Source organism: Styela clava, chromosome 7 (assembly GCF_964204865.1).
Source record: "Styela clava chromosome 7, kaStyClav1.hap1.2, whole genome shotgun sequence".
In the NCBI taxonomy this organism is placed as follows: Eukaryota; Metazoa; Chordata; class Ascidiacea; order Stolidobranchia; family Styelidae; genus Styela; species Styela clava.
Window position 1 is genome coordinate 19,660,094 of NC_135256.1, and position 16,652 is coordinate 19,676,745.

General features: G+C 36.6%; 1 protein-coding gene across 1 annotated transcript; it reads left to right on the forward strand.

Moving 5' to 3' along the window:
* Positions 1–11,417: 11,417 nt before the first annotated feature.
* Positions 11,418–15,083, forward strand: LOC120327992 (oxygen-dependent coproporphyrinogen-III oxidase, mitochondrial-like). The gene is made up of 7 exons (XM_039394365.2): positions 11,418–11,710; positions 11,997–12,181; positions 12,466–12,563; positions 12,732–12,880; positions 13,438–13,646; positions 14,064–14,188; positions 14,312–15,083. The coding sequence occupies exons 1-7, from the start codon at positions 11,461–11,463 to the stop codon at positions 14,499–14,501; spliced, it is 1,206 nt and encodes a 401-aa protein (XP_039250299.2). The 5' UTR covers positions 11,418–11,460; the 3' UTR covers positions 14,502–15,083.
* The last annotated feature ends 1,569 nt before the right edge of the window (positions 15,084–16,652 follow it).

Below are 16,652 nucleotides of genomic sequence, written 5' to 3' on the forward strand. Positions count from 1 at the left end.
TGAAATATCAATGATGATTAATTTTCGTAAAGTTGAAGGTAATGAAAGCCCATCATCTCTTGGTGATAAATACCACATTCAGTTATAAGAGATTTTGCCATGAAGAGCTATGATGACGAGACAAGTCTACTATGCGAATTTAATGAACCATATAACCAGATAACATAGATTTAAACGACTCACATCGGGCAAATGTGTTATCAGTGGCGTGCCCAGAGGGGGGCGAAAGGGGCAACCGCCCCGGGCAGCACATTGTAGAGGGACAGCAGAACCAAGCTGTCGAGTTTGCGTTATTACACATGCTCTTCTAGATGTGTTTTTATTCAATTAAAAGCTAACAGTATGTGTTCTGTGGTGATGGTTATTCAACAAAGGTTGTTTCCCCGACCCTTGACTTCAGAAAAAATGTTCCTGTATTTGATGCTTAGTTTAATAAAACAAACTTTTTTTTCTTACTTGACCTTTATTTGATTTATTCTCGTGTATGACGGAATCTATAATCTGTTTATCACCCAAATTATTTTAGAAGTTAGATATAAGGGGCAACATTATCAGAAACTCGCCCCGGGCAGCAGACTAGTTTGGCACGCCCCTTTGTGTTATCCAGGATATATTCCAGAAGAAGCTGGATGACATATTTCTAAATATTCCTAATGTGATTGGTATAGGCGACGATATAATCGTATATGGTGAAACACCGGAAGAACATGACAAATCACTTATAAAAATGCCGGATGTAGGCAGAAAATCTTATATTGGACTCAATAGTGATAAATTGTAGGTCAAACAAATAAAAGTTGAATTTTATAGACATTCTTTGTCAGATGAAGGAATATAACCATTCGAGGATAAATTGAGAGTGATAATGTAAAGGAATTGCTCCCCATCCTCGGAATGATAACATATCTCAACAAGTATTCAACAAAAATTGCAGAACTATCAACACCGTTGAGAAGATTGAAGAAGAAAAATGAAGATAAAGAATTTTATCATATTATGACCCTAACCCAACCACGACAACAATTTTGCAATGTGATGCAAGTTAAACAGGTCTTGCCGCCTGTATTTAAGTTGATCGCAACGGTGAATAAAATATAGTTTGCAGTTACAGATGCTGAAAGCAGATATTATAACATCGAAAGAGAATGTTTAGCAGTTGCTTATGGTCTGGAGAAATTTGAATAATATCTGTGTGAATAACATGTAATTGTTGTAACAGAGCAAGAAAAATATTGTTGATGTTCCAGTGAGACTACAAGAGTCATTTCTCAAATGGTTAAAATTGGATGTCACAGTCAAGTACAAACAAGGAATCAAAATATCTGTTGCTGATGCATTGTTGAGTGCAATTGAATAAAAAAAGAATAGTGAGCATTGAGCAATATAAAATACTCTTCATGGCAAGCATCACCAATGAATTTGGAGATTAGCGACAGATGAAGACAAGGTTTGTAACAAATTGAAGAAAATCATTTACAAGGGTTGGCCGATCATGGGACTCTCGGAACTTTCGACGCGATTCAATTCTTGAAAATAGACTCATTGTCAAAGGAAATCGAATAGCAAACTAAGATCACAAGTCTTGCATGCTCTTTGCAGTGGACATCAAGGTGAGCCTACATGTTTATTTATGGCAAGGCAATCAGCGTTTTGGCCAGAAATCACAACAAAATGCAACAGATATTTTTGAGTTCCAAGGCATAAAGTATTTATTGATTGGGAATTACTTTTACGAGATTTCAAGTCGTTATAAAACTACAGGATATGACAGCTGGGCCAGTATGTGAGCAATTAACAAATGTAGCCTACTTTAAGAATGGTTGGTTTCAGTTCCACAATACTATAGGATTCGGGATCTCAATATGTAAGTCAATTGTTCAGGGGAAAATGTGATGCCAATGCAAGTACAATGACCTTCAGTTCATCTTATCACCCCAAGCAAATAGTATTGCAGAAGGAGCTATTGGAACGTTGTAAGTCATTGTGGAAGAAAGCCAAAAAAGAAGGGAAATCCCTGGAATCAAGCTTATGGATTTGTCGAGTCACACCCCTTGATTATCAAACACCATCACCACTCGAAATGGTACTTGGTAGAAAACCAAGAACATACATGGCTATGAGTGAACGTTCATTACAATCGAAAACTGTAGATCTCAAAATGCAGCAAGGGATTAATGAAAATAAACATGTGAAACAAAAATAATTTTAATGATCGAATCACTTTCATTGACAGAAGACCACTATCGAAAAATGAAGATGTATATGTATGGTATGAACTAAAAAGAATATGTGAGTCAGGAAAAATTGCAAATATACCAAGTTCTATTAGAGAGCCAAGAATCTACGCAGTTCTATTGAATTCGAAATTGTAAATAGAAGGGCTCGTGAACACCTGAAACCAAGAATTGCTGCAAATAACTAAAAGTATGATAAAATGAAAGTGGAATTGAAATCATTCCATTATACACAAGCTTCAGTGATTAATACTCATAAGCTAGAGAACAGTACAACTCTTAAAGAAGTACAAAATCAGGAGGAAAAAAAAATTAATAATGTACCAGAAGAGACACATAAAGTACCTCAACCTACAATAGATAGAAATACTGGATTTGCACCAAGAGTTAGGAAAACCAAGTCGGGAACTTTACAGTTACTACAAGTTTCAGTCAAGTTTAGGGATTAGAGTGTTTCCTTTTATGTGAATACAGTTTCTGTTTTGGTCTTCGAAAAAAGATGAATGTCATACAATTACTGTGGTTAAGAGTAAATGTTAATATAAGTATATATATATGAGCTGATTGCTGATGTGGATGTTTGGAGGTAAGGTGCCTAAATAATAATATTTATAGTTGTAAACAAAACAGAGAACTATGACAACAATAACAATATTATTATAGCTGTCCAACAACAACAATGCGCAAGTGAGGGGTGACCCAACCATCAACTAGGAGTTTACAAGTTTCTTGACGTCTGATATGTATTTGCTTCAAAACTATCGACACAAGGTGGCTAATTTCATACAAAATGGATAAATATCAGTGTGGTTTCGATACATTGGAAAACTAGTTTGAAAAAAACTGAGACTTAGCTTGTTTTTGAAAAAAAAAATTTGGATTTTAATGTCTTACTAGAACGAGAATTCCGAACTAGAATGCTTCAAAAGATAGAGTGGTCAACGGTATCAAAAGCTTTAGAAATATCAAGGGATATTTGAATAGCATGTTGCTTGGCTCCAAACGCCTTTGTTAGTTTTTATATCAAAACATTAGCAGCTTTCAAAATAATTTGACATCCTGCTATACATTATTTTTGTCGTGTCGAAGGCTTCTGAGCAACGTTAAATTTTGGTGCTGGACAGATAGAGCTTGAAATTGTATCATTACAAAATGACCTCCACCTCGAAACTTATCGTGGTTGAGACACAGAAAAGTACAGTGGTGTATGAACAACACATTTGGCGGCAGCAAGCTTGTTTGGTTCAACCTATCTTTGTGAATCAGTCTTTTAATGACATGAACTTCACTAAGAACAAACACAGAACACGCCTCATTGGTGAACATCTGCATAACTCACTCAGAGCCGCAGTCATACAATCTGTTATGAACATTGTACTTATCTTGGGCAGTTTTCAGGTCAAGACGGTTTTACAGCTAAACTGACGCCTGATTATTACCTAATAAGGATATTCCAAATAGAGACATTTAACAATGTCGTTCAATGATCAATTGGCATGCAATTGCGTTTCTTGTTATAGTTGTAAAATGCTTGTCTGAAGTCTGACCTGATCTGATCCTTGCGTAATACGCATACGGATCCACCTGCGCAAAGGCATAGAGAGCAAGGAAAGGTAGTTAGTTTCACGCAACCTCAACTGTTAGTCATCCATATATTATTATTGTTGTGATCTTGAAAGATTATGAAATTGGAAATTGATGAATTACGTCAGCGTGCCTAAATATCGATATATACCCTTCGACTGAGACAATAGAAGAATATTATTGAAAATGTTAGATCTGGACGAATCGGTCGATAACAAAAATATTCGATTATATTGATAGAGATGTGTATGAGAGAATAGGTCATCTATGGCATTCTATGCCACCCTTATGCACGCAGGAGGCGGTATGCACTATGCATGTAACGAGGCCGTAAAAGGTTGGTAACCGCCGGTTTTCTGTAATATTTAACCAGGTTGGTCCAAGGTTGCTAGGTTGGCGGGCCGCAAAAATTTTTTGAGGATGTCTCGCGGGCCGCTATCAGAGATAACCCATAAGTAATCAAAACATCGCCAATTAACTCACTATACAGTTTACCGTTCAGTTTTTTTTTAAAGATGTATAAAGCCTTTAGGTATTTTAAAATTGCTTTCCGAGAAAAATATTGTGGTATTTTCCGTATCTTCTCTCGTGTTTGGTTTTCGTAATTTCGCTACAAATTATATTCTTTCATGACAGATACTGCTTGAAAACACACCAGACATTGTGGTTTAACGTTGTTGTGGATTATGAAATACGTTCCTCACAATTCACCTTTTTTACACTCATTGTATGTTGAATCGTTATATTTGACCAATTTTATTACTTGTAGCGTGAGCAGGCCTGGTGCTATCGTCAAAGTACAACCAAGTCGTCTAAGTTAGGACTCTAGACCCAGCTAAAAAAAAACTGGATCGCGTGGCGCTAAGTCAGCTCTGCGGTTTGTCACTGCTGTCACATGGCCAACGTTTAAAAATAGAGGAGTGGTTTTACTGAATTAAACGCACAAAACGTCTCTCCAAATGAGGAGTTCCTTGACGCGAGCTTAAGGTACGAAGTTTAGATAAAAAGCGCGACCCATCTCGTCGGCTTGGTCCATTTGTATTGTTTACGATGATAAAATACTCACCAACGCCAATCAAGCAGGTCGTAAACTTATTTGATACAGAGGAAGCAGATCAACTACGATTACTCGTACGTTCCATTGTCTATTTCGATCCACATGGCGGGTCTTTGTAACCATTTCCTGTGATTGTAAGGCCAAATCAAAAATTAAACGTGAATAAAGCGTGCATCTATATTCAAAGCATGACTTTTGATAAAACTAAACGCTGACGAAAACTCCCGCGCATGCAAAATTTCTCAGTATAAACATTTTTTTGGCATCAAAACGAAAGCACTTTAATAATAATAATAACGATATAACAGGAACAAGTTACCCACGACATTTTTGAGACACCCTGTAATAAAGTGACGAGGATAGACATGAAACCATAAAAGCTAAGAAAAACAAAGCCATGAGATACTACACTGATTGCTAGATTGGGCATTGCTGAAAAGTGATAAAGTGGTAGAATTTCTAGTAATACCGTAGCATTTGCAGTATCTGCTCACTGCCGAGAGTCGCATTTCAATTCCATACTCTTCTCTCTATTCCTGACTTATTATCTTTCGATTCTGTTATGATGTCAGTATGTTGTCTTAAAGCTGCAATGTCCTTTTTATATTTCAGTCTTTACTTGTTGATATTTCTCCAGTGCTGGTTCGTTGGTATCATTTTAATCCTCCTGTACCGACGAAAAATGCGACTGCACCCGATGAATGCCAGTGCCAAACGCGACTGGTTGGTATGACTGTGAACTTTTCTGCTTTTGCTCCCTGTCTCGCTCATATGCATTGGTTACGGTATAGAAACTGATTAGCCCTGTCTGCGTGTCCACACTTTAACAGAGTGTAACTCCGATCTTGACTTCTTCAGAGATCGATAAGCACACAATTTATTGAATTCCAAGTGTTTGTATATTGTCAAGTTGCACAATCGAATTGATCCAAATAACAGATAACGAAATACCCTCAAAAACTTCAACGCAAGTATATGTGATGAAACCAAATTTCTATCTAGCAAAGAACGATAAAGACGAGCAACATTGAGCGAGGGAAATATATCATAAAGGAAACGAATTAGAGCAGGATCGTCCTACCCACGGCCCGCCGAGGAGTTTCGAGTGGCCCGCGCTGTATTTTCGGAATTAAATAAAAAAAAATGAGTGAAACTTCTATTTTTCGAGTGATGTAGTTAATATGAAGATTCGATACAAACAATTTGTTCATTCTCCTGAAAGGCGCTCTGCTAGCCCAATGAGCATATATACAATGAGTGGAAACTTCCAAATATTTGCTCATTAATCCATTGTGCCCTGCATTTTCACGTCGTCCAGCTAAATGGTTCGTTGCATATGAAGAAAGCATATCGTTCGCTGCAAAAATCCTTTGTTTCAGCTGGGCCGGGTGCAAAATTGACCGTATTGAGGCTTTTAATTTTTCGATTCGTGTTCGGTTTTGGGTTTCGAAACATGGTACGTTGAAAGCATACTAACTAGGAGCATATGCATATTGGGAATACATATCTATTAGGCAGAAAACGTAGCTACAGAACAGAATATGAATCAGTCGCCATGTGGGGTGCGATTATTGCTGTATTTATTCATTGATATATTATGGGACTTACATATTTATCCAGGGGGAGAGGAAAGCCTAAATATATGGCGAACCACGGCCTCTCCAAATAGCTCTGTGCTCCATATGAACCCCCCGGCTGCCGGGACTTTGTGAGCTATTCGTAGGCTTACCATACGTCCCGCTTTAGGCGGGACAGTCCCGCTTTTTAGCGTCTTGTCCCGCCGTCCCGACAAGTCAGCTGAATGTCCCGCTTTTGCGTTCAGCCAACCAGCATAATACATGAACATGTTTTCGTTACTATTGTTGCTGTGTAGCACAACGCTAGCCTACTTACTGAAGGTGTATGAGTTATTTTGTTTGTTTCGTTGTTTCCCGCTAAAATTGTTAGCGAACGTATCACATGTAAAATCAATTCTCGTTCATGTGAATGTAACATTGAGCAACGTCTTTTTGAAAGTTATTTTGTTTGTTTCGTTGTTTCCCGCTGAAATTGTTAGCGAACGTATCACATGTAAAATCAATTCTTGTTCATGTGAATGTAACATTGAGCAACGTCTTTTTGAAAGTGTTATCTACAGAAAAGCATGCTTGGGCGAACAGGGAAATTGCTTGAATGCTTGAAAACGGACTATTTCATTATTAGGCTTCCCGCTGCTTGTCAGCAGGGAACCTATTGTATTCCTGTGTTTTATTATTATTATTATTTATTTATTATTATTATTATTTATTCATTATTATTATTATTATTTATTTTTATTATTTTTTTTTCAAATTAGTCCTACAAACTTGAAATTCACCTCAAATGTGCAGAAGTTCTCAGCTAGCAATAAAATGCAAATTTTATGCATGACTGACCACGCTTTCACGCTCCAGTGAGCAAAACGCGTTTTCAGTTTTTTTGCGATTTCTCAAAATTGATACATGCTATTGGGTTGAAATTCATAACAATGATTAATGGACATGTTCCGGATACGATATGTCAAGGATACGCATGAGTGACCTCGGCGATACGCTCCAGTGAGCAAAATAGGATTTTACATTTTCATCTTCTTCTCGAGAACGGCACTACTTAGAGACTTGAAATTTACATCACATGCATATAATAAGTCCCCCATCATAAATTGCAAATTTTATGCATGACTGACCACGCTTTCACGCTCCAGTGAGCAAAACGCGTCTTCAGTTTTTTTTACGCGGGAAGCCTGTTAAAGCTGCACGCAGCTCTAGTTCTTTATTTATTTTGCTGTACAAAAAAAATCTAAATTCTGATCATTTCTTTCTATTTTTCGAACTAAACCCGATTTCGACAGAGAATATGCGCATGAACTCTCGATGACAATATGGTCAATGAAGACAACCGGGATGACTTTAAAATTTAAATGTAGGCCTATGTAGTAAAATCAGAAACTGTAAAGTTTCAGGATCACAGCTAAGGGGTCGTGTCTTTGGAGGCGTCCCGCTTTGAAGTCAAAAAAAATATGGTAACCCTAACTATTCGTTTACTTATTAAAAATACTGATTTTAACTATAAATTACTCTGGGATATCTTGCTATTGAAATTTAAAATTTGCCATTTTCATGTCTTGTGAATTTACACAAAAAAGTTTGTACATTCTGTTATCAATTATGATTTTTGCGTATATATTATTTAATTTTAACGATCTCTCATATAGTCATTCATATATATAGATACTGTTGATTTGTATGCGGTTATACTTTTGTAATCAATAGTGAGATATAAAACTTGGACAAGGGGCGCAGCCAGGATTTTTTCAAATGGGGGAGGGGGGAGGGGCATTACGATGAAATTAAAACAGTGCACCAAAAGTTCAATTCACGACGGCGTGAGGCATGTAATAAATTAAAAACAATGCGTCGTTCACAGCGATATTCCACAGTTACTTGTAGCTCGCCTCTGTTTTCTTGACGGCGTTTGGTGAATATATACAAGAACACGCTCGCGTGTAGCGCCGATCGAATGCATGAAATGCGAAACTTTTACTTGGAATATAATGCTAATAAAGTTGATTTTTTATTGTCATTCAATGATTATTTACATGCGCCGTGATTGGTGGTGGGCAAAATCGTATTTTTTTTATAAAATTATTCGAATATTTTAACGAACATCGGCGAAGATGTTAAAGAGAACTATTAAGGAATGTATTCACGACAAAAATTAATTTTATTCTGATTTTTATCTGCTGTGTAAGATTTGTATCACAGTAACGGTCCCAATTCTAAGCGAACAATATTATCATTACTGGCCCCGGGATGCGATATTTGTGAAGCTGATAGTTGACATTTTTATGTTTTAATTTTATATTGTTTCCGTGGTACTTTCGTAATAAATAATAATAAAAAAAATCCGCAAATTGGTAATCTCTTGAATACTCAGTGTTGAGTATTCACGTAACTCAGCTTTGGTTTAAAACACTGATACTTAACACGTGAATAAATCAGCAATAATGGCATTTCTACGTGGTCAAAATATTATTTCTCCACAATATCTCGGGAAATTTGCATAGAGTACATTATTCACATGCCTTGCTTATCTGATTCAACGTTTCTAAATGTACAAAAACGATGTTGACGCGATTTACGCAAAATTAGAAATTGAAAAATATGATGGCACAAAAATGAAACAAAACCCAAAATTTTTACATTCATCGTTTCTGCCTGTTGGCAATAGCCGTAGGTAAATTTTACTCGTTGTAAATTTATGTTAATAAATTTTATTTTACTTTTCAATGCGCCCTGCTTTGTATTAAAATAAAAGAGAACCGGGAAGAGAATGTCCTTAAATTAGCTTATAACCCTTTTTCATTTTGAACGCCCATAACGGCGGTAACATAAGCGTTACTGAATAACAATCAACAATCACGCATTCTTATTTATCATTATCAGCGGATAAATAAAAAGTCTGGCGGTGTTAATTGCGCTGCGGTGATAATACACAGAATAATATCGTTTTGACGAAACCCCAATGCGCGACCCCAAAACGACGGTGCTGCTTTTTTGTGGAAGAAGTTTCGCATGAAAAATCCTTCTCAAATGGGGGGGGGGGCTTACAACCTATGTAAAGGGGGGCGTGGGGCATTGTATTCATCGATAACGGATGAGTTTAACATATTTACCAAGGTGGAGAGGAAAGTCGATTCCCTGCTATTCTTCCAATTTTTGTCTCCGTTTTTAATGTCAAGATATCCCAGACTGCCAAAGTAATTTAAAATCGGGGAGCCCTGGTGGTTCGTATGGAGCACCTTATAAACTATGATTGCGAGAAGCCGTGGTTTGTCATATATTTAGACCTTCTTATCGCCTTTCCTTTTCCTTGGATAAATATGTACCTAAATCCCATGCTATAATCAGAAATAACCGCACTTGACTTCATATTCTGTGCTAGCTACGTTTTCTGCCTGATAGATATGCATTCCCAATAAGCAATTGCTCATAGTCAGTATGCTTTCAACGTACCATACTTCGAAACCCAAAACCGAACACGAATCGAAAAATTAAAAGCCTCAGTACGGCCAATTCCGCACCCAGCGCGGCCGAAGCAAGGGATTTTTGCAGCGAGCGATAGGCTTTCTCCATATGCAACGAACAATTCAGCTGGACGACGTAAAAATGCATGGCACTATGGATTAATGAGCAAATACTTGGAAGTTTCCACTCATTGTATATATGCTCATTGGCTAGACCTTTCAAACGAGCCATCAGTTCCATCACCAACTGGAAGATATGAGATATCGATACATAAATAGTAGCTTACACCATAGATTTTGTTGTTATGCATTGTCTCTGCTTACACACTTGGCAGTTTTAATGACCTCGTAATTTGCAGCACGTACTCGTACAAGCAAGTTTTTTCACAGATGAACCATGTCAAATCATCTGTGAGATCACTAATTTCTGACAGTCATATGGAAAATTCGCTTCGCATTGCTACATCGTCCTTTTCAGCGAATATTGACAAACTTGTTAGCGAAAAACAGTGCCAAACTTCACACTAAAATATCTACGTGTAGAAAAAACTTTGTTGACTTTACTGTATCTTCGTTTTTTATCGTTCTTATAAGAAAGTTTGGTGCGAGGGTTTTGTTTGTTTTTTCATTAACTTTTGGTCAGTGTAGCAAAACTAGAACATAATTACCATGTTAAGTGGCCCGCGCAATTATTAGTAAACTAAATGTGGCCCGTCGGCCAAAAAAGTTGGCCGACCCTTAATTAGAGCAACGACCTTGTTTCAGGCAAATAACATGCACTATTAACAATATGAGGTAAAAATATAAAAATACACAGTAACTATCCTTATGTATCCGCTACAACGGTGGGTACCGGTCTTGGACAAGGTGGTACGGTACGGTACGGTACCGGTACCGGGCTACCGGCTAGGTAGTTTTGTTTGTAATATCTGGACGAAGGCATTGCAGGGTGGAGTGCAGACATGTATGTGACAGTATTCATTCAGCTGTTCAATGCTGTTTCGTTGTATTACAGTAGTAAGTGATTTCTTGAAGTAGGCCATGGTTTCATGGATAGGCCGTGGTTTCATGGATAGGATAGGATTTAGATATTTATCCCATGGGAGAGGAAAGCCGATAAGACGGCTTAATCAAATGGCGAACCACAGCCTCTCGTCCGGTTACCAGTCCAGGTCGGGTATGCTGGTATGGGATTAGTTAGCCAGTTATTTGTTTTCGGAAGCATGGACTTGATGGTGGAGGAAGCCGTAACCGACCAGCAGTTACGTGAACCACCCTACACGACTGCGAGGAGTCCAGCAATCCTCTCGCACATGATCATCCCCGCATGGGATTCGAACCTGCGATCCCACGAAGGGTAATCAGAGATGCGGTGGCGAGCGTATTCTTAACGTTTAGCACGATGCGCCACACCGCCGAGGGTGTTTTTGTTCATTTGCTTGAGATGATGGGGAAGATCTTGCAATGTTCATAACAAAAGTTTTTCATCAACAGAAGTCTGCCTATTTATCTGATTTATCCTATACTATTCTTATATAATAATGCTTAGAAAACCTGATTTATTGAATAAGACAAGAAAATGGTTAGTCTTTCATCGAGGCTATGCCAGATTCAATGGAAGCCATGAAAAATTATCAAAGTTTGCAACTGGTATCGCTGTGATGACAGGAATGGTGGGAGGAGTTGTTTATTGTCTGGAAAAATATGGAATTTCATATCCCGTTCATGCAAGGTTTAATGCTAAAAATATAAGAGATGTCTGCAATACATACATGGCTAAACCAGTCACAGGTACTGTACTTTTTCTTCCTGAGTTAAAATCACATTATTTCAAGAATCTTGTTACACGCGGAAGAGTAAGAATACTTTTGGAACAATATTCCTGACTTCTGAGTTTTTTCAAGTTTTTGCTACGCTGCTGTAAATTCAATGCTTCATCAGGTTCACACATTACTGCTTTATGATAATGGTGTGTATGTATTCATGTATCAGGGGTTCAAGGAAAACACAACAATTATCTCAAGACCCACAGCACATCCATAGCAGTTGCATAAAAACATTTCCTTTGTAAATCTAGATATTTATGAACTTGAGAGAAATGCAGATAAAGTTTCATCAAAGATGGAACATTTGATAATGAAGACACAAGTTGAGATATGCAGGGAGCTAGAGAGATTAGAAGGAAGAAATTTTGCCATTGATGAATGGTCGAAAGAAAATAATACTGGTGGAGGTGTGACTTGTATATTGCAGGATGGCAAGGTCTGTTTATCAGGTTTTTAATTGTTGTTGCATCACTGTTATATACCAAAATTTCAAACTTCAAATCTTATTCTAAACAATTATAGTACCGGTACACTTACTGTAGTACTTATTGCTATGAATCAATCATCCATCCCATATACTTATATATACATATATATGTCTCATTGTATCTTTCGACTTAGCGACTCATGACACTCTCTGGTTAAAATGAAATTATTTTGATGAATCTGTTTCTTCAATATGAAATTAAATATAGATATACCTGTAATTGAATTTTACAGGTATTTGAGAAGGCTGGCGTCAATGTTTCTGTTGTTAGAGGAAGCTTATCAGAAAATCTAGAAAAACAAATGAGAGCAAGAGGAAAGCATTATACAAGGTTCGCTAAATGCTATGTTATCATCTTCTGCAAAACAGTGTTTATGAATATGATAAAAATACTGAAACTATTTTAATTTTCTGTGTCTTAATATTTGTTGCTGCCATGTATTATTATAGAAATTTTATTGTGTGTTTCTCTGAGATATTCTTCAAATTTAAATTTCAGAAAAAAGGATGGTACATTACCGTTTGTAGCAATGGGAGTAAGTTCAGTCATTCATCCAACTAATCCACATTGTCCAACTTTACATTTTAATTTTCGTTATTTTGAAGTTGTTGATGGAAAAGGGAAAAGAACATGGTGGTTCGGTGGAGGTTAGTTATTTCTATGAATGTCTGATAAGAAAATTTCAAAACGAGTTTAATACTATGACACTTTGAAAATTTCTTCAGCAGAGATGTAAACTTTTCTGATATGAGTGTCAAAAGCTAATCATGAATATGATTGAGTTGATCAGTGCTGTGAAGTTACACTTACAATCAACTCTGAGTTGAAATGATTTTACCTGTGACTGAGAGTTGATAAAGTTTGAACTTCATCTGCTAGATATTTTGAAATTTCTACTCTATTTCCAGCTTTGAACTTGAAAAAAAATATAATAAAAACTCTGGCGTATCCAAGACTTTTTCAATACACTCATAGGAACTGAGAACAGTAAATCTAGTTTTTCTAGTTTCTGTAAAAAAATTGTTTGAATTCCCAAGGACGTTAGGTAAGTATATATAATGTTTCACAACTTGGATGTATTTAGGAAGCATATAAATACAAATACCTCTTTGGTAGAAAAGTCACTTTTGTCTTCTGAACTAAACATTCAATTCGAGTATTTTCCTTATTCAAGTATCAATCTTATTGTTTGTTTTTGTAACAGGATGTGATCTAACACCCATGTATCTGGTAGAAGATGAAGTGACACAGTTCCATAAAGCATGGAAAAACGCATGTGATAAACACGACCCCAGTTATTATGAGAAATTCAAGAAATGGTGTGATGATTACTTCTTCATTAAAATTCGTAACGAAAGAAGGGGTGTTGGTGGAATATTTTTTGATGATCTGGAAGCAGAAAATCCTCAAGAAGTAAGTTCAGGATATGAATATAAAGCTATTATTAAATAAACTCTTACTTTTGATTTATTCAGAAGAGATAGTTTTAATTTGATAATGTTCATATTGGAATTGTGGACAACCACGATGGGAACAAGGTTCAGTTTTATATTGTGTATTTAAATAAACAAATAAAGTTGTCTACTCTAGATTTCAACCAGTACCCTGTATGTTGCTAGAAATTTCTCTATGATGATGCTTATTCTTTCTAATATTGGCAGTTTGGCACCTGTTTTTGTGTCATCCATGGAGTCTATTAGCTCCAAACACTAGTTGAACTTAGAAATTTGTTTTGACTTAAGTGGTATACCGTATATGGACTGAATTTATATAGGATACTGAATGCGAAGACCTGTTTCTTGAATGTTATCGATCTTGTTATTTTTTTAGATATTTGACTTTGTTACAAGCTGTTGTGGTGCAATAATTCCATCTTATATACCAATCATTGAAAGCAATATGAACAAAGGATTTACGGAAGACCAAAAAGCATGGCAACAGTTGAGAAGGGGGAGGTTGGCTATTTTAAATAAACTTATAAATAACATTTGTAAATTGACTTCGGTTGCAAATCTAATGATACTGATATACATGAACCTGCTTACAGAGACACTGCTTTCACATTTTATTCTTTTCAGATATGTTGAATTCAATTTGATTTATGATCGCGGAACGAAGTTCGGTTTTGTAACTCCTGGTGCGCGGATTGAGAGTATTTTGATGTCTCTTCCTCTAACTGCAAGATGGGAGTATATGCACACCCCAAAACTTGGTACACCAGAATACGAGCTTTTAGAGGTCTTGAAAGAACCTAGAGATTGGGTATAATGGTAGGTAAGCGCTTATACCCAACAAAGCTTCTTCTTTGGGCTAGCTTAAGCTCGAAACGACTATCCTATGCAGTACTACAACTTTTTCTCATGACGAGTAGTCGATGTGAAGCTATTATGATCCAATGAGTAATCAGTAATTTATTTTTTCACCAAACAGAAAAGAACACTTCATGCAAATAAATATAATAAGGGAACTTAAATACAGCATTTCAGGGCGAAAGGAATCGCGAGAAACCAAAAAGCTGAATCATAATTTACGATTTGAGGCAATTGGTTTGTTGTGCAGTGTCTATTTAACAAGTATAAACTTATTTTGACTCCATGTATGAGCATAGCAGGCGGTAAAACAGATTACAGAACCAAATGATCAAACACAACGTTAGGGTTTAAAACTAACCAATTTTCAATAAAAAAAGGTATAATTTCCAAGTTTTAAACTACAATTTCCAGTGTTTGAATAATATTGCTATGTTGCCTGTCTCTCGATATTTGTACGCAATTTCTAATCTACTGTGCTTTATTTTACTGCTACACAATAATTATTAAACAATCATAAGTAAATCTTATATAAAATTTGTTCGATGGATCTGTATGAGACCTACACTTAATATTGATGAGGATGTGGAAGGAAAACAGCCAAAAAAACGAACTATTCTCGATCAATAGGTTGCCATTGACTCTGAGGAATGAGATAATTAATTTGGTGTTTCTATAGTACAAGATTATTTGGACTTTATAATCAAATGACACGTTTTCCTCCCTCACACGTTTTAGATTAAACATTTCTTGCTATCGACTAGGTCAAAAAAATAGGGCTTACATTAAAATTATTTTCAAAATTCAGGCTAGGTCTTATTCTCGGGTAGGTCTCATTTTCGGGGAAACACGGTACTTGTACCCACTCCGATAGTAAATGGGGGAATAGCTATATACTTCCGTGTAGTTAAGCTTGCGAAGTAATCTGCTCTTTTTTACACTTTCTTTGATCGATAGCGAAAGTTCGACCGATGTTTCATGGAAGAGTCATGTTCCAACATTCAGGTATTGTTTCACAAATGACTCTATTGACAAATTTTAAGATAAGAATTTAGCTTTAAGTATAAATCAATACTTACCTAGCAAGTAATTGGTCAATGATGAGCAGGCTATGTTATATGATAATGAGGATAAACAGCGCGAACTCTAATCCTTGAATATCGTTTTTAGGTTTTATGGCACCATAACAGAGATTCACGTCAGTATTGGTAGTTTGACAGCGTTGTGCATACCGCATGTTATAATATGTTAGTCGTTGCTCTTGCCTTGGTGGAATTCTGTTTGAAAAAGAAAGGCGAGAAACGGAGAATACCTTACTGCAGGGGTCTGGTACCCATGGCTCGCAAGCCATATATGGCTCTTTTGGTGACAGCTTATGGTTCCCAGAAAAATCTAATATCGTAAGGCTAAGCTTACTATTGTTAAGAGATTTCAAACTCTTTTATAGCCAAATTTGCAAAAAACTTTTGAGAACGCGCGCCCAGCGCATGCCAATGTTATCTAAGAGAATTACCAGACAGGCATTGTGACAAAACTAGGGGATTCTGGAACATATTTTGTGACACCACAAAGCGATAGAGTGGCGAAGCAATATGGAAAAGCTTTTCGTACGTACTAGTTACAGTATTCGTCATATTTAAATCGGACTAGCAAAGCTAGTTTTTAAAATACTACAGAGAAAAAAGGGTGATGACTGATGAGTATCGTCGATTTCAACTTGTGCTGCATGTGAGCAGCCGTTCATGGCCCACAGCGACAACATGCAGCACCGGAAGTCACATTAAATGTATATTGTATTTGTTGACTTTTGAGTAAAAATTTTATGTGGTATGTTATATGGCTCGCATGGAAATGAAATTGAAAATATGTACCTTTTATGGCACTCTTGACCAAAAAGGTTCCCGACCCCTGCCATACTGTGTGTTTGTTTCCCTGATGCTTGCCAGAAAAAAAGACTTATTTTAATCAAAGAAACCTAGATATAACTTTGAAATGCCATTGCTATTCCTAGCTGCTTACAACCTGTCTTATATAAGTAGGGTTACCATATTTTTTTGACTTCAAAGCGGGACGATTCAAAAGTCACGACCCCTTTAGCTGTGATAACGTA

Coding starts and splice junctions, on each gene's coding strand:
- LOC120327992 (XM_039394365.2), top strand. CDS start 11,461: ATGCTTAGAAAACCTGATTTATTGAATAAGACAAGAAAATGGTTAGTC. Junction 11,711..11,996: donor CATGGCTAAACCAGTCACAG/GTACTGTACTTT, acceptor TTGTAAATCTAG/ATATTTATGAACTTGAGAGA. Junction 12,564..12,731: donor AGAGGAAAGCATTATACAAG/GTTCGCTAAATG, acceptor TTTAAATTTCAG/AAAAAAGGATGGTACATTAC.